This window comes from Diabrotica virgifera, chromosome 6, assembly GCF_917563875.1.
Source record: "Diabrotica virgifera virgifera chromosome 6, PGI_DIABVI_V3a".
Taxonomy (NCBI): domain Eukaryota; kingdom Metazoa; phylum Arthropoda; class Insecta; order Coleoptera; family Chrysomelidae; genus Diabrotica; species Diabrotica virgifera.
Window position 1 is genome coordinate 9,659,893 of NC_065448.1, and position 23,090 is coordinate 9,682,982.

The 23,090-nt window shown below is 33.3% G+C and overlaps 1 protein-coding gene across 37 annotated transcripts in view; it reads left to right on the forward strand.

The window, feature by feature from the left end:
• LOC114332075 (basement membrane-specific heparan sulfate proteoglycan core protein) overlaps window positions 1-23,090 on the forward strand; it is a 1,202,649-nt gene that overhangs the window by 1,055,294 nt on the left and 124,265 nt on the right. For 16 of the 37 annotated variants that reach the window (XM_028281826.2, XM_050653268.1, XM_050653266.1 and 13 more), the window contains 2 exons: window positions 12,715-12,867; window positions 18,368-18,586. The exons of 4 other annotated variants lie outside the window; for them this stretch is intronic. In XM_028281826.2, the coding sequence (XP_028137627.2) occupies window positions 12,715-12,867; window positions 18,368-18,586 (372 nt within the window). Of the gene's footprint in view, window positions 1-398; window positions 552-12,714; window positions 12,868-15,201; window positions 15,325-18,367; window positions 18,587-23,090 lie in introns of all 37 variants that reach the window. 17 more of the 37 variants (XM_050653270.1, XM_050653277.1, XM_028281958.2 and 14 more) reach the window with 6 other exon arrangements.

Below are 23,090 nucleotides of genomic sequence, written 5' to 3' on the forward strand. Positions count from 1 at the left end.
TTCAAGCTCAATTTAAGCGAATATCTATATTTCCCTTGCACCACAAATTGCACACAATGCTTCTTACTGATCTACTTCTTTCTCTGTTATCTACTTCGTTTGACGGGAATAAAACACTAGTTTAATTGGAAATAAGTTATATTCGACTTATTTTTAGTTAAAATCATCGTAGTTTATTCGTATTAATTATAGTAGATAACACGGAAATACTTCTTTTCGATTCTAAACCCTATTTCTAGATACTTATATCCAACTTACTTGATTTTTCATTTCATTTATTTGAACACTACAACACTTTAAATATAACATTAATAATTTCACGTAGTCTTCTGCTCTCATGACATAATTAATAACATTGATTGATTTGCGCATGCGTTTGCTGTCATTAACATTAACAGGACAGGATCTAATATGCATCCCTGGTACTTGGAGGTGTAAGGATCACAGTTTGTGTATTAAAAAGCATAAGGTCTGTGATGGGATAGTCGATTGCGAGGACTACAGCGATGAAAAGTTTTGTGAACAGGAATCTTATACGAATGCGACTAAAGGTAATGATGGTTTATTTTTTCTTCTTCGAAATGGTCTTCTCGCTTTCCAGTGCTTAACCCAAGTGATTTTCCTACTGAAACGAATACTATTACTAAGTTTCTGTCTGGGTTTCAACACAAATTAAAATACTGTCGGTCTTTTCATAATGTTCTTCTTTGTTATTTGTTTTCTCTAATTTTTACATGGGCCTAATGCTGTTAAAGCTAAAGCTTCTTTCTAAAGCTTCTGTTTCTATCAATTGCACTTCATAACTTCCTTTTTATAAGAATTTTTCTTAAAATGATATTAGACCATTGAAATTAGCAAAATAGAAGCATTTTTCCTGGCATTGTTTGATACAGGTATATATTTAAAAACTGCTTTTGATAAATTTCTTGATAACAATACGAATATACAAAATGTGCAAAAGAGTAAACGAAATTTTTTACATTTATACAATAAATAAACAATGTAAGATCTCTATTTGATTTTAAATAGTGAATGTCAAATTATATGGAACAGTGACACAATTTTACCAAAAAATCATGTCAAAAGAGAGTTTAGGAAGTTACTTTTTAGACAAGGCGAAAACGGCGGGTTCGTTGGAAAAAATATTCCCATGAAATTTTTTTACATAATCACATTCGTGGGACATCCCAGAATAAGTTTCAAGAAGAACTCGCTCACACGAAAAGTGGTCCAAATTTTTTTAAACAATTTTTTTTTGTTCAACTTGCAAAAATAATTATTTTCGGCCCGGACAATTTTTTTTAGGTTTTTTGGACTATTCTAGACAAAAACATCTCTCATAATTTTTCTCTAAAGTTGATCGTTTTCGAGTTATAAGCAATTTAAAATTTAAAAAAAAACGAAAAATGGCGATTTTTAAGGCTTAATATTTCCGTTAAAAGTTATTATTATGAAAGTCAGAAAGTAACTAAATCAAAGTTTAAAGCCCCCCTACAAGATCCTGAAGAAATTTTTGTCATTATTTTATTACTAAGGTATTATTTCTAAGTAATAATAATGAGCGGTAAGATCGTATTGACGTGGCTGTAAATGTGAGTGCGAGTAAGATGCACGATTGGACTGCCGGAATGGCATCTCTTTCGCACTCACATTTACAGCCGCGTCAATACGATCTTACCGTTCATTATTATTACAAAATAATAGCTTAGTAATAAAATAATGACAAAAATTTCTTCAGGATCTTGTAGGGGGGTTTTGAACTTTAATTTAGTTACTTTCTACTTTCATAGTAATAACTTTTCACCGAGTTATTAAGCCTTAAAAATCGCCATTTTTCGTTTTTTTTTTTAATTTTAAATTGCTTATAACTCGAAAAAGATCAACTTTAGAGAAAAATTGTAAGAGATATTTTTTGTCCAGAATGGTCCAAAAAATTTTAAAAAAATTAGTCCGGACCGAAAATATGGATTTTTGCAATTTTAACAAAAAAAAATTGTTCAAAAAAATTTGGACCACTTTTCGCGTGGGCGACTTCTTGAACCTTATTCTGGGATGTCTCACGAATGTTATTATGCAAAAAAATCTCATGGGAATATTTTTTCCAACGAACCCACCGTTTTCATCTTGTCTATTTGTTAATTCATGACTTGAATTATTGCAAAAACACGTGGATTTTTTCGAAGTCAAAATTTTCTCAAAATGCACACAAAAATTTAATTTCGCGTGAAACTGGGGAAAATATTACAAAAATTTAGCTAGAAAAGTTTCAAGAAATTTCACTTAATAGTTATTACAAAATTGAAAATGTTTATCACAGAAAGCTTTTATCTCCAACGTTATTATGCATAAACTATTTTGTCTACATGAATTCTGAAATCAGCAAATTGAAAAGTCTTGTATTATCAATTTGATAATAATTATAAGCCTTTATCTTCTATTTGGTGCTTTCAGAATTCATGTAGATCTAATTGTTTGCGCATAATGATGTAGTAGATAAAAGCTTTCTGGTATGAATAATTTCAATTTGGCAATAACTATTTAGTGAAATGTCTAGAATTTTTTGTAGCTGAATATTTGTAATATTATCACGCGAAATTAAAGTTTTTTGTGCATTCTTGAAAAAGTTATTAATAATTTTCAAAAAATCGACTTTTGAAGTTTTTTGCAATAATTAACCGACAAATTAACAAAAATAACTTTGCAAACTCTAATTTTAAAGTATTTTCTAGCCTTTTTCAGTAAAATTGTGTTTATTTTCTATATAGTTTACAGGTCTTCACCTTTAGTATTTAAAATCAAATAATAGCGATATTACGATTAACGAATGAAGTTTAATCTTTAGTTGTAAGATATTTTTTGTATCAACGAGTGTGTCGGGAAAAATGTTTCTTTTCTGGTCTATATTGTTTTACAAGAAATTCAAGCAGCACAAAAAATGCTAAAAATCGAGTTATATTTTCTAAAAATGATTTCTCGACTTGGATGATCTTTTTGATGTTTATTGTAACCTATTTTGAAAAAAACATCGTCATTGCAATCTCTAATGACAGAAATATGCATGTATCGCACATTTAGAGGAGCACAATAAAAAACAGAGAGAATAATATCAGTATCAGAATCGAGAAGAAGTAGAAAACATGATAAATTGAACCAGCGGAATTAAAAATTAAGCATAAAGACCATAAGAACGAAACGACGGGTTCAGAGCAGGACGATTCTTTTGGACTATATAAATTCACTCTAAAAACAAATAATTTAAAAGTAAGTAGAGAAAAATGACTCGACAACCGAAGAAATAACATACCACTAATATTTCAATTGTAAAACAATATAAAAGACTACTAAAAACATCAATATTCAGCCCTACCTCAAATATTTCAAACACAGGAGAACAGAAATCCTAAAAAAACTGATCGCCGATAATAAAATCGATGGCGAATGAACATGTGGAGGATCATCACGAAAGATCAGCGTTCGTAATGGTCTTTCAGAAGACTGTAGTTTTTCAGAAGTCACGATTTACCACTTATTATTATCTATACAGATGTTATGTATTTTCTATGTTATTATAGGCAGTAAAAGGCCTGAACCCTTTTTGAAGCTTCTTTAAGAAAACTTGAGGCCTTCGAGATGTGCTGTCACAGACGTATCTTTAGAATTTCATGGGTAGATCGTGGAACTAATGTTGAGGTCCTACGTAGAATGGAGAAGGAATGCGAGATTATTAACTTAGCGCAGATTAGAATAGCTTGGCCATGATAAATATGAGAAATGAACATAGACAAAAGGGACTTACGAATAATAACAAACCTTTACTGGAATCAAAGAGCACAAATTGTAATAGATAACGAACCCAGTCCAGAAATTGAAATCAGGAGAGGAGTTCGGCAGGGATGTATTATGTCTCCATTACTCTTTAATGCATATAGTGAAGCCATTTTTGAAGAAGCATTGTTATTTCAAAGTGAAGGAATAATAATTAACGGAAGATCTATTAACAACATAAGATATGCAGATGACACCTTGATTATGGCAAGCTCTGCCGAACAACTCCAACTGCTATTAAACAAAACAAACAATTTCTGTGAAGAATATGGATTAAAAATGAATATAAAAAAGACCAAATACATGATAATAACTAAGAAAACAAACATACAAACAAGCATACATTTGGGAAATGTACCGATAGAAAGGGTTGATAAATACAAATACCTAGGAACCTGGATTTCAGAGAAAAATGATCAAACAACAGAAATAAGGACCAGGATAGAAATAGCAAGAAATGCGTTTGTAAAAATAACAGTTCTAAAAAAAAGAATTTGTATTACTTGGTATACAGCCAACTACAGGAAAACTTTTTTCTTGTGGAAAACAGTTATCTGCAACAAAGACCTTAGCTTAGAACTGAGAGTAAGAGTTTTGAGATGCTACTTGTTCTCAATACTACAATATGGACTTGAAAGCTGGACATTAAAGCAAGAACACATAAATAAGCTACAGTCATTTGAAATGTGGTGTTACAGAAGGATGCTTAGAATAGCATGGACACAGAAGAAAACGAACACGGAAGTATTGCGAGAAATGGGTAAAGAATGCGAAATAATAAACACAATAAAAATAAGAAAGTTACAATATTTGGGACGCGTAATGAGGGGACCGCGATATGAAATGCTAAGACTGATAATACAGGGAAAGATAAAAGGCGGAAGGAGTATAGGAAGAAGGAGAGTGTCATGGTTGAAGAATTTAAGGGACTGGTTTAGATGCAGTTCTATAGAACTCTTTATAGCAACGGTGGATAGAGTAAAGATAGTGATGATGATATCCAACCTCCGATTGGGGGACGGCACTTGAAGAAGAAGAAGGCTTGTTAAAACTCATTCTTCAAGGCAAGTATTTGGAAAGAGAGGACCAGGGAGAAAAAGAATATCTTGGCTTTAAAACCTTGACTTCAAGAAAGTGGTCTAATGTGTCTACAACCGGATTATTCCGAATAGCTGCAAACAAAGTTAGCATAGCCATGCTGATCGCCAACATCCGGAACATAGGCACCGTAAGAAGAAGATGTCACATATTAGAAAAAAGCAGCCATTTTTCTTGCGTTTCGTAGAAATTTGTTATAACTGTAGCTTCAACTTTTGGTTTTTGGTAGTGCGTTTTTTTTTATAAAACCATGTCTATTTGTCTTCTTCTATTTACTTTTTTATTACTACTGCTTTCAGATTCTTCGCAAATAATACCTAAATGATCTGTTTGGATTAAAAAAGACTTTGCTATCAATCGTAACTAATGCCCTCAACAGAATATTCTTCTTTCTTGCTCTTGCTTTAATTGTCTCAAGCAAATTTTAGATAAAAACTGATACATACGGTGGGTATTAGCGTGAGTCAGTATGAGTCAGTATTAGATGTGAGTGTTGTAATTTTACTGAGTATACGTGTTTATATATCAAAGAAAGGAGTGATTGGGGGATAGTTTACTAACTTGAACAAACTTATATGGAATGAACTTTATATTGCAACCTCTAATGCTAATTCAATACAACTATCAGGGACTATATTGAATATAATCTTGGAATGAATTTGTCAACGACTAATACTAATTTTAAACAAACGTTTCTGGACTAAATCGAATGCCTAAAATATTAAGGACACTTGCAAAACAGATTTTCTTAGGATTTATTGCACTATCGTTATAAGAATTGTAAATACATAACTAACAGCACGAGAAAAAATATATTTAAATAAAATTTGTCCACATACTGCTGCTTTACCGTTTTACCGATTCTATTTATATGAAATAAATAAACGTTTGTGTTAGTTTGGATTCCATCTGTGGCTAATGGTCTGAATAAGCGTTAGTTAAATTTATATGCTATAGTTGTAGCTGTTATTTATTGTCACGATAAATAATTCCTCCGTTTACTGAAGATTTAAATTGGAATGTTGTTGTTGGTTGACCAATTTCATGTATTACGTGGCTTATATTTGTAGTGAGCTATATACAGGGTCTTTGTACTCTGCCTCACGTTACGAAAGAGCATTCCTATGGTCAAATTCAAATCTAGTAGCGAAGAGTTCTAGGAAGTGGTTTTTTTGAAAATATCAAAAACCCAACTATTTCATTAATTTTTTCTAGTAGGGGCTCTATTTTCCATTCTGGTATTTCGAGTAATCCCTCTGAGGTATTTTTTTTTCTATAGCTATTGATTATGATTTGTTTTTTCTGTGATTTCCGTGCTTCATTTGTGTGTTTAATAGGTGACCCAACTATCGTGTTAAAAAACTTTTTTTCTCTTTCTTTCTGAATATTGTTTTATTTAATGAATAATATGTCTTTACTTGCCTTCTTCCTTGTTTTTGATATATGAAGTCTATTTTTCCATAAAGAAAAAATTATGGTTCCTAGGTAAGGCTTTCACTATCTTCTATGATGTCTCTTGTTGTTCTGAAGCTATTTTCTTGTGGCATTTTTATAATCAACTATTTTCAATGGGAAATAAGCCACAATTTTACCAAAAAAATGATTTTATTAACATTTCGACGCCCAAGTCGGGTGTCCTTGTCAAAATACAAAATAATACTAAATTAAACAAAAATGTTGTTGCTTAGTAAAACCAAATTCACCGTTGCATTTGGTTGTCTTTTTAAAGACAGATCACATGGTATAATTTTTTGTGGCGGATATTCTTGAGTTGGGTTGATTTCATGTAATTAAATTAACTATCTTTTAGTAAAGTCGTCCCAGGAACGCAAGTCATCAATATTGGCAATATCATTTTAAAGTCTTCTACTTAAAAATGCATAATACATGTCTGAATTGCCGATATAAATGAGTCAGATTAAATAAAATTATTAAAATAATTTTTTACCAAGCAACAACATTTTTCTTTAATTTAGTATTATTTGGTATTTTGGCAACGACACCCAACTTGGGCGTCGAAATGTTAATAAAATCATTTTTTTTTTGGTAAAATTGTGGCTTATTTCCCATTAAAAATAGTTGATTATGATTTCTTTTTGATTTTAATGGGAATTAAAATATATTTTGGACTTTACTTGTGAGATAATTGCCAAATCATCAGCATATCGAATTGTTTTATGACCATTCAGCTTTAACGTCCTATTAGTCCGTCCATCACCAAATTTACAGCAGCGGGGACAGAACTCTCCCTTGTGGACATCCTCTGTCGACTCGGACTAACACGATCCCTGTAGTTACAACTACATTCCTGAGCATCGGTTCTCTCCAGCTGAAACGTATATCCTCGAATTCATTATGTCTCAGGACATTAGCTATAGATTTTATCTAAATGTTGTTGAAAGCCCTCTACATTTCAAAAACTCTCCCAGCATCACCTCTTTATTTTCAATTGTATTCTCCACTTTTTCTACGATTCTGTGGGGTGATGTTTTGGTTGAATTCCCTGCTGTATAAGTATATTTAGTCCAGAAAGCCACTGCGCATCCGCTAGGAAAAATATTCTAATTCGGATTTTTTGCACAATCTTACTCAAAAAGGACTCCTTTTAACAAATTTGCATGTTGCCAGGACCAAAAGGTGGTCAAACATTTTTTAAACGTTTTTTTTTGTTTTTTTACTAAAATTATTTTTTTTTGCATGGGAAAAAGTTTTTTTAGCTTTTTTGGATCATTCTAAACAGAAAGGTCTTTAGTGACTTTTCTCTAAAAATGATAGTTTTTGACATATAAGCGATTAAAAATTGAAAAATTGCGAAATCGGCCATTTTTAACCCTCAAAAACTATGTGAAAAACTAAAAATTGGAATGTTTCCAAGGTAGGTAGATATTCTTTAAACATCTATTGATGAAATCCCGAAAATTTTTTTGCAATACAATATTCAAAACTCCTTTGTTTTTTAATTGCTAATCAAGCGTGCGCGACACTATTTTCCACCGACAGTATGGTGCAAATGAAAGGAATAAATTCGTTATTTCGTAAACCGGCGACTTTAAGGAAAAATCCCGAAACAGGTCAATTTTTATTTTTAAGTTATGATATTGTGGCATATATGGTATACTAGTGACGTCATCCATCTGGACGTGATGACGTAATCGATGATTTTTTAAATGAGAATAGGGGTCGTGTGCTAGCTCATTTGAAAGGTTCTTCAATTCTCTATTCGGTAATATAAACATTTACATAATTATTTATACAGGGTGTCCAAAAAATTTTTATTAAATTAAATTATTTGACAAAAAAAGAAGTAGAAGGACACCCTGTATAAATAACCATGTAAATGTTTACATTGCTGAATAGAGAATTGAAGAACCTTTCAAATGAGCTAGCACACGACCCCTATTCTCATTTAAAAAAATCATCGATTACGTCATCACGTCCAGATGGATGACGTCACTAGTATAACATATATGCCATAATAACATAACTTAAAAATAAAAATCGACCTCTTTCGGGATTTTACCTTAAAGTGGCCGGTTTACGAAATAACGAATTTATTCCTTTCGTTTGCACAATACTGTCGGTGGAAAATAGTGTCGCGCACGCTTGAAGAGCAATTAAAAAACAAAGGAGTTTTGAATATTGTATTGCAAAAAACTCTTCGGGATTTCATCAATAGATGTTTAAAGAATATCTATCTACCTTGGCAACATTCAAATTTTCAGTTTTTCACATAGTTTTTGAGGGTTAAATATGTCCGATTTCGCAATTTTTCAATTTTTAATCTCTTATATGTCAAAAACTATCATTTTTAGAGAAAAGTCACTAAAGATCTTTTCTGTTTGGAATGATCCAGAAAACCTAAAAAAACTTTCTCCCATGCAAAAAAAAATTTAGGAAAAAACAAAAAAAAAAAACGTTTAAAAAATGTTTGACCACCTTTTGGTCCTGGCAACATGCAAATTTGTTAAAAGGAGTCCTTTTTAAGTAAGATTGTGCAAAAAATCCGAATTAGAATATTTTTCCTAGCGGATGCGAAGTGGCTTTCTGGACTAATTGTTCTTGATGTATTTGACTGTATACCAATATTTGATCACTAAAATAGGTCCCTATCGAGCAGTTTCTCTAATTTGTTCTGTCTTAGAGATTTTGTCTCTCCCATTCCTTGTTCCTTGAAACTTCCTCTAATTTGTATCCATGCTTTAAGTATGTACCCGATGGCTACACTACTTATTCGTCCCCTTTATAATAAAATGGATAACTACCTTCTTCTTCTTCTTCAAGTGCCGTTTCCTAATCGGAGGTTGGATATCATCATCACTATCTTTACTCTATCCACCGCTGCTCTAAAGAGTTCTATAGAACTGCATCTAAACCAGTCCCTTAAATTCTTTAATCATGACACTCTCCTTTTTCCTATACTCCTTCGGCCTCTTATCTTTCCCTGTATTATCAGTCTTAGCATTTCATATCGCGGTCCCTCATTACGTGTCCCAGATATTGTAACTTTCTTATTTTTATTGTGTTTATTATTTCGCATTCTTTACCCATTTCTCGCAATACTTCCGTGTTCGTTTTCCTCTTTGTCCATGCTATTCTAAGCATTCTTCTGTAACACCACATTTCAAATGACTGTAGCTTATTTATGTGTTCTTGCTTTAATGTCCACCTTTCAAGTCCATATTGTAGTATCGAGAACACGCAACATCTCAAAGCTCTTACTCTCAGTTCTAAGCTAAGGTCTTTGTTGCAGAGAACTGTTTTCATTTTTACAAACGCATTTCTTGCTATTTCTATCCTGGTCCTTATTTCTGTTGTTTGATCCTTTTTCTAAAATGAAACCTCTGAAATCCAGGTTCCTAGGTATTTGCATTTATCAACCCTTTCTATCGGTACATTTCCCAAATGTATGCTTGTTTGTATGTTTGTTATCTTAGTTATTATCATGTATTTGGTCTTTTTTATATTCTTTTTTAGTCCATATTCTTCACAGAAATTATTTGTTTTGTTTAGTAGGAGTTGGAGTTGTTCAGCAGAGCTTGCCATAATCACGGTGTCGTCTGCATATCTTATGTTGTTAATAGATCTTCCGTTAATTATTATTCCTTCACTTTGAGATAGCAATGCTTCTTCAAAAATGGCTTCACTATATGCATTAAAGAGTAATGGAGACATAATACATCCCTGCCGAACTCCTCTCCTGATTTCAATTTCTGGACTGGGTTCGTTATCTATTACAATTTATGCTCTTTGATTCCAGTAAAGGTTTGTTATTATTCGTAAGAATAATAACAAACAATAAGATAACAACAATAAGATAAATACCATCCAGTTCCAAAGATTTATACGGGTCACATGAGCTTATTGTCCTTGCTATTGTTTCATACTTTCAAATATTTTATCTGTTTACCAGTTAGTTCTTGAGAACTTCAGGGAGGATTCTGGAGATCTGATGAATTCACCTTGTAATCCAAGGAAGAGCTTCTACAGCCGTGCCACTTCTTTCAGATTAATTTTATTTTCTCCTTGAGCTCTAGCACAAGCATGAATGAAACATGAAGCACAAATTTCTATCATATACTACACATATGCAACATACAATACATAAAACTTAACTTACAAATAAATTTTTTAACACAAAAACTCATTATTACTAATGTTCCCAGACACAGAATCACAGAATCACACAGATTTTGATGTATCACAGACCATAAAAACATCCATCCTCTTATCTTTCTAGCCATAGTTGGCTGTTGCCTACAACCGTCATAGGCAAAGTATACTTTTTTCTTGATAATAACCTAAATAATATTCTTAATTTCTTTATTTTGATAACGATTTCCGGAATGGTATTTTTACTATTTTAAGTAAAATATGTAATTGCCAGTATAACTTAACTATGGCTAATCCCATATATACAAAGCATTTAACTCAAACATGACACCAGTGAACTGTTTTAGAACCATACTAAAGCAAAAGTGCTTTCAATTTAATCACAGTGCTTCCTTCATGTGTCTCTCTTGACTTCTCTTCTAGCTGTGTAGAACTCTTTGTTTGTGGTTATTATATTCTCCCCATTTTTCGGTTATTTTAGCTTTGTTAAATAGCTTTTGCCCTGAGAGGGTAGGTTTCTTGGAATGCTCCAATGCCAGCGTTATTTAGATCACTAACTGCAATTTCTAAGTCCTAGTGGTCACTCACCACTTCTATTCACCTCAATTAGAGATAGAACCACCCCCTCCCTAAGTAATATTCTCCCAATTTAAGTATTATTGAAATAGGTCATTATATTGATTTATTGATGTCATAACAATATTAAATTTTCTACCCTTTAAAATTTGAATTTTATTAGTTATTTTTTCTTTAATAACACATGCCGATAAAATTTAACCCATATTTGGGCCCAGAAATTAGAATATACTGTCCAGATGGTTTTTTGTGAGCTGAATCAGAATGTGAGCCAAATTGTCAAATTGACTCTGGTTTCTGAGATATGCAAACCTAACAGTGCAACAACTTGAGTTTTTAAGGTTATGTAGCATCATAATTTTCTCCCAAGAATCGTTATAACAATCTTAAACTATAACCAGCCAACCCCTATAAACCATCTCTTTCAGTCCACAAGCAGGCAAACACACCTAACCCTGGAATTCCTAAGATTAATTGAAAACACCTCTAACCCTATCAACCCCTACAAACTATCCCTTTTATTCCAGCATCAGAAAAACCGCATTTGAAAGTGAAGGATCAATAGTTTAAGGTGTTATGCTTATTATTTTAAGGTAGAAAAAATTCACTGGTCTACATAACCTCAAAAATGGTCAAAAACCGTTAGAGGCCATTCCAACATGCTGTCAATTTTAAATTAATCTGACAGCGGGGAGGCAAACATAAATGTTATTCTATCAGTTCTTAATGTGTTTTAGATCATTTTAGTTGCGTTTATTTGTAATTTTGTTTTGTACACGTATTAATATAACATTTTTACTGGAAGAATCGATAATACGCTTCATTTCTGTTGTGTTTTGAGGTGTGGAAGGCGAAGTAATTGTGATAAGGTTGGTTATTTAGAGTAGTTTATTGGTTACCATCAGTGCTACATTTTATGGATAACACCAACTGAACTAAATAAGTTATGATCTGAGAGACAAAATCAATTGTTAAATATAATAATAAAGCTATAAAATGTCCTATAAAAATGCTAAATAACTAACTACTATACTTACTAGCAACATCTGTATTGTCTGCTATCAACTTTCGAAAATAATCACTCATCTTTATTTATTCACTGCTTAAAACTGAATAAAATGTTAACTAAAAACTACATACAATCGACAACAAAATGTTCGCAAAATACAACTAAAAAACTATTAAAGGAGTAAACAATTTAAGAAACACAATGTCAAAAAATATAAACAAATAAAATATGTTCGTTCGCGGACCCTTACGCGGAGACCCTGACGTGTTCCTTTAGTCATGTCGTGCTCCACTTCTTGCCGTCGATTAGTTCCTGATTGTCTCTGCGAATACACTTATTAATTGCCTCCCGGCGGTGACATAAGCGTCAAAGTCTTGAGGTTAAGATATCTCAGAAGCCAGAACCAATTTGGCAATTTGTAGCTCAGATTCGTATTCAGCACACCAAAAACCTTCGGAAGAGTATACTCTGTTTTCTGGGTCTCAGGCTTGTCGGCCTGTGTAATTGGTCGATAGAGTAGCAGTATGTTTCGAACGCATTTCACATAAATCAATAAGGTGTTGAAAAGTTCCGAACTATCGAGTGTTTTACAACAGGTTCAACTTGCGAAAAAGGCTACATACCATGTCGTGAAGGCTACTGCATCGAGGAGTACAAGCAATGTAACGGTTATCTGGACTGTCCGAGCGGCAGTGACGAAGACAACTGCCCGACTCTAGCTCCTTCGACGACTCAAGCTCCTCTAGGTGGTAGGTCGTTTTTTCTTCATTGTGATGCAGCCTATCTGGGAGTTCTACTACTAACTTGTCTTGATTTTAAATTGGGAACGAGATCTGTTTGAGATAATGAAATAATGGACTGTTTCTGGTTTTTGACTGGAATGAACCTTCCCTCCTGAACGAACGTTAATATGTGGTCTTGTTACTGACACTAACCAAAATAGTACGAGATCCCACTGCAGAATCACGACGTTCATAAGTTAGTTAAAATGATATTTTTATATAACTTTAATAATAGGAAAATATATTAAAACCAATTTTTTTTAATACGATGATATAGAATTACCGTTACAATTAGGGTTGCCAGCTGTATAAAAGATAAAGTGAAAGAAAGCTAGCGCAAGACGCCACTGATTTGACAAGATGACTGTTTTAACAACTTGCATTCGCCATCAAACATTATCAACCTTGTCAAACCAGTGACATTGCGCGCTAGCTTTCTTTCACTTACCTCGCGTTTTAACAGCTGGTATCCCTAATTGGTTGCAATTTTTTACAGGCAACCTATATTAGAAGGTATTAGAAAAACAATTAGCTTTAATTTGATAATATGGATCTACGTCATGAAGGATGTTTTTTAATGATTTGATGAAAAACTATTTGCAACCACTTTTTGACTGGCAACCTGTTATCAATGTATTCTACTATTCTTAAATTTGTATAGAAATGTCATTTTAATTAACTAATGAACGTAATGATTTTCAGTGTTGAATCTTAGACTTAACATGCTCGTTATTTTAACAATAAAAATTGCTGTAATTTGACATAACAATCTTTTGATAACTTCTTGTCTAGTTCGACTTTTTGTCTATAATTTAGAAAAGTGAGTGTAATTTTGGAGAATTTATCGTCATTGTCTGAACGACAAATGTTGTTAGACGTGACGAAAATATTGGCTTCATTGGAAAAAATATTTCAACGAGATTTTCTTTTAAATAACAAATAATAAAGGTCAAAATGTCGCTAACGAAATAACTGCAAAAATCAACTTTTATCTCGGACAACCAAAACTGTATAATGAAACTCAGGCGCTATGAATGCTGATGTGTCATTATACAGAACAGATGAGTATCTTGGCAGTACAAGCTAGCTGGTTTTGAACCACGTCATTATCAATTAAAAAATCAATAATTCATGTACTATGTAATTATAATGTATCTTACAATTAAATGATCTCAAATTACTCATGGGTGCCCCATGGAAGAATCATACTTAAATTTAGACTCTTGATATTCTAAAAAATTTTACGTTCTTGAGCAAAAAAAAAATTAGTTCATTTTATAGGCGACGTGTTGGTCTTTATTGTAGTTTCTGTCACAAAAAAAATCTCTTGGAAATCTTTATTTCAACGGAATTCCTAAGAATTACTGAAATAAGGTTAAAGAAATAAATAACAGACTTACAATTAATTTATTGTACCTTGGACGACCGGTTTCGAACACTAAACTTTGCTAGTTAGACAGGTCCCGAAAAAGTTACTTAAATGGTAAAATTACAAATTGCAACTATTAGGTTCAGGTATACTATAAATAGTGCCAATATTATGAATGTATTTTTTGAAAGAGTATATAAATTGTATTTACACGCCAATACAAGGAATGCAGTTACGTTGAGCATACTAAGACGCTCATCTGTGGTAGGCTGTTGATTAAGGATCATCAGCTTTATTGCCCATTGAAAATTGTGGAAAGTTTCTTGAGTAGAGAGTTACAAGGAAATAAACAGCTATAGGATAAAACTGCATACTAATATGATTGTTAACACCACTTACAGTTTGGCAAACAGTTATATCAATAGTTTTATCATATCTGTTTGTTTCCTAATTCTCTCCCCAAAAAACGTTTCGTAATTTTAGATGTGTAGAAAGCTGATGATGTGCAGTATAGCATAATTGAGAGTTTTAGTATGAACCAACATTACTACTTTCCTTATATTATCAGCGTATGAGTACAATTTATATACTTTTGCTAACTATGCATAAATAATTTATAGAATATACGATAGAACAATAATGGTTACAAATTTGTAATTTTAGCTTTTAACTAACCTTTCCTGAGACCTGACTATGAACAGCAAAATTTAGTGTTCGAAACGGGTCGTCCAAAGTACAATACACCGATCGTAAGTAAGTCTTTTATTTATGGCTTTAATCGTGTTGAAGTGGACTTACATGTGCAACAGATTCACAATTTGAATCATTGAAATGTTTACTAACTAATTTTCTGATTAATAACTTTTTTGCGTTGCTTTGTTCTAACGTGCTTATTAACTAACCAATCACGCTTATCCAGCACTTGCTTGCAGCTTGCACAGCTAACGAATTTCACTGCAATGACGGTTTGTGCGTTGACATCGCCTATCTGTGTGACGGCATTCCTGATTGTTACGACAAGTCGGACGAGGCCAGATGCGATCCCGACTTGGATGGTGGGTATATTTACAGGTTTTCAACGAACAACACATAGTGCTAATTTGCTACTATAACTAAACTATAGATACAAAAACAATTGAAAGTTAAGTTAGAACAAACTTGAAGGTTAAGTAACAGCATTTTACATTCTTTTTCTTCTTCTTCTTCAGCTTATTTGCATCCACTCCTGGAGAAAGACCTCTCTATAAGTTTCCCCCTCCTTTTTTGTTTTGTGCTGTATGATTTGAGTTGAGTTTGTCTCCATTTTTGCTTTGATGTCGTATACCCACCGTTTTTGTGGTCTTCCTTTGTTACGATTGTTTTCGCATGGTCTTCAATACATTGACACGAAGAATCCTAGAATGGAGTCAATGGTGACGACAAGAAGCATGGTTAGACCCTAAAAAAGATGGGCGAATGCCATAAGAGTAGTGGCAGGCAAACAGTGGATTAGATTAGCGCATGACAGAGAAAAATGGACACAATGGCGAAAAACGTATACAGGAATGGATGGAAAGTGTTTGAAGAAAAAGAATATTCCTTTAGATGATTATTATACTAGGAAAGAAAGAAAGCAGAGCGATAAACTGGTCACGTTGTCGAGTCGTGTCACGTTTCCTACTCAGCACCTTTTTGTTTGCGCAATTGTTTCAATTTCATCTTCCACTTTCTTCCTGCTTCGTACTTCCTCATTTCATATATGTTCCATGAGAGAAACTTCCTAACGTTTGCAATAAACAAAAGCATAAATTGTTAGGTATCTTGATAACGATGTGCGATATAGAATCGAAACGTCTAATACATAAGTTTTAATCAGAACCATGGCTTAGTACCATTAAACATAGCGATTAGCCTCCCTTTTCCATTAAGGAACCTTTTTACCTTAATATTGGTTTTTCTTTTTTTTGTCATCAGTCTTCTATTATCCATGTTTATCCCTTCCATAGATCTCTATTCTGAGAAACACACTTAAAATTTATTCCTCTGTTCCATCTGTGGTCTTCCTCTTGGTCGTGTACCTTTGTAGCGTGTCCAATGTTGTATTGTAGAGTTCCATCGTTGGTTTTTTTTGTCTAGTACTATAGTCTGCGAAGCTCCAGTTGAGTTAGCAATTTTTCTTGTTATATTCTCCACTTTCATTTTTGATCTTATACCCAGTCGTTCCTCTTTTACCTGACAGTCATATACCTAACATTGTTCTTTGTATTGCCCTTTCTGTTAACATTGGTATATTATGGTAGGAAGGATATACTGGTTGACCACTTTGCCTTTCCAGTTTTTTACGGTTCTTGTATCCAACTGAGTTTTCCGAATCCTGTCCATGCCAGTATAGGTTAATTTTTTAATTTATCCTTATTTTTCGTTTGCTTTTGGTTGTATATTTGCATTTGGAAAATGGCTGTTTACATTAAACAATAAAGTATTAATTGGATATATGATCAACTTTTTATAATTAGGGGGCCTTGTTTTCGCCTATTATAATGAAAATACCAAATTAAAAGTTTCAGCACAAATTCCTTAATTTTTTCTTTAGTTATAGTAGTAAATATGTCCAATAACATGCTATTTAATGTGAAAAGTGTTAACATATATGTTTTATGTGTAATATTACTCACAACACTATTAAACATTTTAGTCTTTATGACATTTTTTGGTCACTTATTTCTACCCTTGGGTTAGCGACTACAAATTTTGTTGTTTGACATTTTTAACTGACTCTAGCAAAGCGGTTAACTGAAAATATTTCAACGAGCGTTTATAACCAACATTTTTAACTGACGTTACCCAAAAACTGTTTGTACAGCTCTTCATTGGATATTTATATTTATTTAACAAATTCACTCAGATTATTGGTATATATCTACAGGGTGCGACATTATTACTCATCTGTCGTAAGAGATGAGACGAAAATAATTGTTAAGGTAGAAGTTGGGGCACAGATTCGCACTTAACTTCACTTACACTTCAATCCAGTGTAAGTACAAACACTCCCACAACCAAAATATCAATAACTAAATAGACACTTCCATATAACTCCTGATCGGGGATGGCGGTAGCCGTTCACTACACGATTACACGGATCCTGTTTAATTACGAGCGGACCATCTCTTCACTACAGAGTTCCAGTACCGAGATTAGCCTACCTGTTAAAGGTAGAGAGTCTAGAGCTTAACGCCGTAAGACTGCTTGTTCTTCTAGGTTCTCTGCTTAAGTACCATTTCGGTGGCCCCCACACTGGCTTCATCTGAGAGCCTCTTAGTGGGAGTTGCGCTGGTATCGAAGCGCGTACAGTTCTCTTCTGACGAGCTGCTGAACGCTGGCCTGATAGCATACCGTTACAATGCACGTGTTCCGTGGGTGGTTTAAGGAAACAATTAAATTAAATTAAAATAAATGTAAACACAACAAACTGTCAATAATATATTTATTTGTGTCGGTAAAATAGCGTGAATATTTCTCGAAAGAAGGTTTGTTATTCTTTGCGAATGTGGTGGTGTGACTGCACCGGGTGCCCGCTGTGACTGTATTGAACTACAAGCATCAAGAAGTTGACGGCTAGAACGCATTTAAAAAGTGATTTATTGACATAAGGTCTGATAACATGATCATACATAAACTGAACAGGCCATTAACATCTGGTGTTTTAAAAGCTGAGAAGGCATTTTGCCTGAATACTGATATATTTCGTTTCTTAACTTAACAGGCCCTTCTATGCATATGGTTTGTATATTAAATGTGAATTTTAAATGGGACGTATTATTTGATTTTGAAAAAGTTATTAAAAATTAAAAATTAAAATCAGCAAAATAGTAATTGAAACGTGTCGCCACACAGGCCACAAACATCAATAAACATAGTCAGGGCCGGTGCTATGTATGCCCCAACTTCGACCTTAATAATTTTTTTCGTATCTCTTACGGCAAACGAGTAATTGGACCATCTTGCACTAATACTGCACCCTGTATATTTATTTTTAGTTTCTTATGTAATAACTAACAAAAACCATATAAATCCAGTGTTAGCTTGCACGCCTTCTAAACTTATACTATTGTTGTCCAGTTTGTCAACCCGATGAAGTCCTTTGCGGCGATGGCACCTGCGTCTTCGGTAAAAAGTGTGACCACATCTCTGATTGTCTTGATAGATTTGACGAGCTCGGTTGCACTGGTTTCTGTGACATCACCGAGTTTCAGTGCGGTAACGGCAAATGTATATCGGAGAAATTGCGATGCGACGGCTTCCAAGATTGTCTCGACAATTCTGACGAGCAGAACTGCGGTAGGTGTTTGATTTGCTGCGATTGCAAAGGTTTGGAATGGATAGACAGCTTCAGCGAGAAAGGTTCATGGAGACGCGGCGACGGTTTTGATTTTTAACATCCTCTAAGACTTTGCTGTGATGAGTATTTATATAAAACGGTTTAATTTGTGTAATTCCTTAATTCATAGGGAAAACTCGACACATATGTTGAAAAATATGTTGACAGCGCACTCGAAAACGGATGTTACAGGAACAGTCGGTAGAGCATGAAACTGTGTAATCTTAGGATTTCGGCCCCACGTTGGGCACCAACTTTGCTACTATACCATGGACTAGTATGCAATTGGGAAGAAGGTAAAGAAAGAATAGGATAGAAAAGAAGAAAGAAAATAGAATAGTATAGAGCACCGACTAAGTAAGCTCGAGAGACAAAAGAAAGTCGGGATCCAAAAACCAGAAAAAAGGAACTAAATTACATTAGATTTCTTCCTGAAATAATTTGAATGTGAAATAATAAGCTACAGCTATTTGAAATGTTCTGTTGCAGAAGGATGTTTAAAATAGCATGGACGCAGAAATGGGACAAGAATACGACATAATAAACTCAATAAAAATATTAAAGTCACAATACCTGAAATGTGGATAAGTGGAAGACGGAGTATATGAAGTTCAATAGAACTCTTCAAATCAGCAGTAGATAGAGTAAAAATAGTGGTGATGATATCCAATCTACTATTGGGAGACGACACTTAAAAGATTAATTATTTAGATGGGAAATAAGCCGCAATTAAATTGAAAAGAATAATTTTATTAACGTTTCGTCGCCCAAATCGGGTGTCGTTGTCAAAATACAAAATACTACCAAATTAAACAAAAATGTTGTTGCTAAGTAAAAAATTCTTCTAATAATTTATTTAATCTGACTGATTTATATCGGCAATTCAGAAATATATTATACATTTTAAAGTAGAAGACTTTAAAATGATATTGCCAATATTTATGAGTTGCGTTCTTGGGACGACTTTACTGAAAGATAGTTCATTCGATTACATGAAATCAACCCCAACTCAAGAATATCCGTCACAAACAAATCATAACATGTGATCTGTCTTTAAAAAGACAACCAAATGCAACGATGACAGTAAAATTCTCGCGTTAGATATTCCATAGTAAATCACGAGGGAAAACCAGGAAAAAACCTCGTGATACTATCCCTACACCGTAAGTATTTAACACTTAAAGAAGAAACGTTTAGAAGTGGAGATAATTGGAGGAGGAGGGGACAAACATAACTGTTTGATGAAACGTATGAATAGAAATAGTCAATTTTTGTCAGTTTAGTCAAAAGAAAACAATGAAACCGTAGACACTTGCAGAACAAGTCTTGGATACGGAAATATTGAAAAAAAAAACTGAGATTCATCAACGAATCGAACGCCTAAAAACGCATAAATATGTATATAAGAAAAAGAATGAAGAAGTGATACTCTTGGGTATTTTATGTAGATGACAATTTTACACATTTTTGTCATAGAATTCATGACTTGGTCTAAAAAATATTCCAGTTCTTCAATTTTTTCCTTTTTAATTTTAGACAAAACGAGGACAATCATCGAGCAAAGAAGTAGAGCAGTGATTAGTGTTAGAGGATGTTAAAAACAAAACAATAATTCCTTCATTAATAACATAGTTATCTTCTAGTTTTCCATTTTGCTATATCTAATCAAGAAATCGGTAATCAGGCTTAGCGTCTCGTAGATCATTAGAATAGTAGACGAAGATTTGCGTCGACTTTATTTTAACAACATATAACAAATTCTCCATTAATCTGTACATAGTGCTCCAAAATTAGATAGAAACAATAATAATCGGCAAATAATTTTGAATTGGCTTTCTAACCTAAATTTACTAGGGTTGATTTTATTTTTTACTACAACTATCTTCACTGGCAACTGGTAAGCCAAAAATAATATAGGCTGTATAATATTAGCCTATATAATATATACCTACAATTGTATCATATTTGTAGAATTTCTATCAATATATTTTAATAATTTACGCCTCGTCTAACTTGCCATTCTGTGATCCTGTTTCGCTTTTTTTAACTCTTCAGACAGAACTTATTAGAAAGATGAGGTAAAGAGAATGACAACTATGTGGTCATTCACTGATTAGTGCAATCTGGATTCTGTCGAAGCAACATACTATCTGACTTTACCTGTCTAAATATCTAAGAACCCCCATCAACTAGACATAATTGCGACTTTATACATTAAACAAAGTACGTATTTTTATACTTAAAAAAAAAGTATAAAAATAATGACACTTAAAAAACCATTTGTGCTGTGCAATGGTACAGTCTCAGAAGAATTCGAAGTGAAAAAGGGGCTCGTCAAGGAGACCCATTGCCCACTTTGTTATTCAATATAACCCTGGAAAAAATTGTGAGGGATAGTGAGATAAATAGGTCCGGAAGTCTTTTCTACAAGAAAAACCAATGCTTGGCGTATTCTGATGATATTGTTCTCATTGCAAGAAGTGGAGAAACCAAACTAAAAAAAAAACAAAATTTTCGGTCGCTCTGTAAATAAATAGACGGTCTTGATGAAGAGTGTTGTAGTAACAATATAAAATTAACCATATATCGATACAATATTGGCAAACGTAGCATTCGTTATACAATAACTCTTTATTCTTAGGAAAGAAAGTAGGTACTGAATTTATTTCGACTGCGGAAATAAAAACAGACTGAATTTGAAAGTATCGTTAAGATAAAACAGTTATTGTCATATTGTGACGAGTCGCTTACAAGAATATCATCGGTTCACCATGCATTCAATAGTACATACGTTACAGTGTTTCTATTTAGGCTTTATGCTAAAAGAAGAAGACATAATATATATTTATTCTTGTATGTTCAATTAAACGGAGTTTGTGCTTCTTTTTGTTTGTCCAATATACACTGAACAGCAATTACGTTTAGATAAAATCCTAGAATACGACGAGCTTCTTTGATTTAGGTTTGAAGGTTCCTGGCTTCAGCTCGTTCATACGTCTTGGATCCGCTCTTAATACTCATTACTTAATATGTGTCGTTACAATCCTTGATGAGTTTTAACCGACTCGACAACATGACTTTATTCTTCTCTCTCTTGAGTAATTTCCATGCAGTTCTCCATGCCCATAGCTTTCAGGTTTCCTGTTATATTATCTCGCCACCAGAGTCGGGGGCGTCCACATGGTCTTCTTGCGGTTGGGACTTCTTCCCATTTAGCCTTACTGTTCTTTCGTCAGAATGTCTTCTGAGGGGTCCTGCTCATTGGACTTTATTTATTTTATTATGTTAGTGTCTAAATATAGTTCTCCGAGCTCTTTGTTAGTTCTTACCGTACTTTGTCCTGCTGCTTCATCAAGCACAGGCCAAAACATCTTCCTTAGGATTTTTCTTTCCCAAACACGTAGTCTCTCTTCGTTTGCCTTTCTTATCGTCCACGTTCGCTGCCATACCTCACCACGGGTCGTATGATGGTTTTATATAGTTGTATCTTTGTAAGTCTTGTTAGTTGTTTCGATTTTATAAGGTTTTGGAGGGCAAAAAGACATCTGATGCCGGCCTGTATCCTGTTGTTTATTTTTCGTGATCCGTTATTGTCTTCAGTTAATGTTGTTCCAAGACACTTAAAATCCCTGACACACTCAAAGTTAAAGTCATCGATGGTGATGTTTGGTTATTGCGGCTCATCTACATAAGATAGATATTTTTATCCACCCTTAACTGTCAACTTTATACATTCTACACTGTAATTTAAACATATTTTTAACATTTCACTCAGCTGTACTGTACTATTGAAGGTTACTTACATTTTTGAATGGAGTGCCAATCCTACACGTAGTGAATTACCATTTAACTTCTATGGTTATCACAAATCTTTCCCGTCTCAATATTTATTTCTACACTCAATTGCGTTGCGTAATGCCATAAAACTTATGACTTAGGTTAGGATTAACATAATAAACTTTAAGATGTCTATATCGGTGTTGTTGATTTTATCTTTTCCCAAGTAATTTTTTTCTTTACACTTTTCAAAGTAAATTTTTTCAAGTTAATTAATTACTGGGCATCAAATGTTGTGTTGATAGTGGTCATGATATTTTTGGATGTTTTGGTCAAAATTGGTCTGTAGTTTTGATATTTTTATCTTCTTGTTAACGAATTATTTTCAATATTACGTTTAATTTCAAATTTTAGATAGTTGCAGATAGATCGTACAGTTGATTTTCCTATCTTTGTATATACCATCCATAACTCTAGAGCCCAATTCGATCCCTGATCTCCCTCAGCAAACTTCTCAATTGGTTACGGTATAATTAATTGATAAACCTCACTTGCCTCGTCATCCGCAAAAAACAAGCTGTAAATTTCCCAAATTAGTACTCTATGAATAAGGGAATCTAGGTGACTCGAAATCTATAAATTTCTTTGGTTATATAAAACTTTTTAATAGTGTAACTATGTACTATT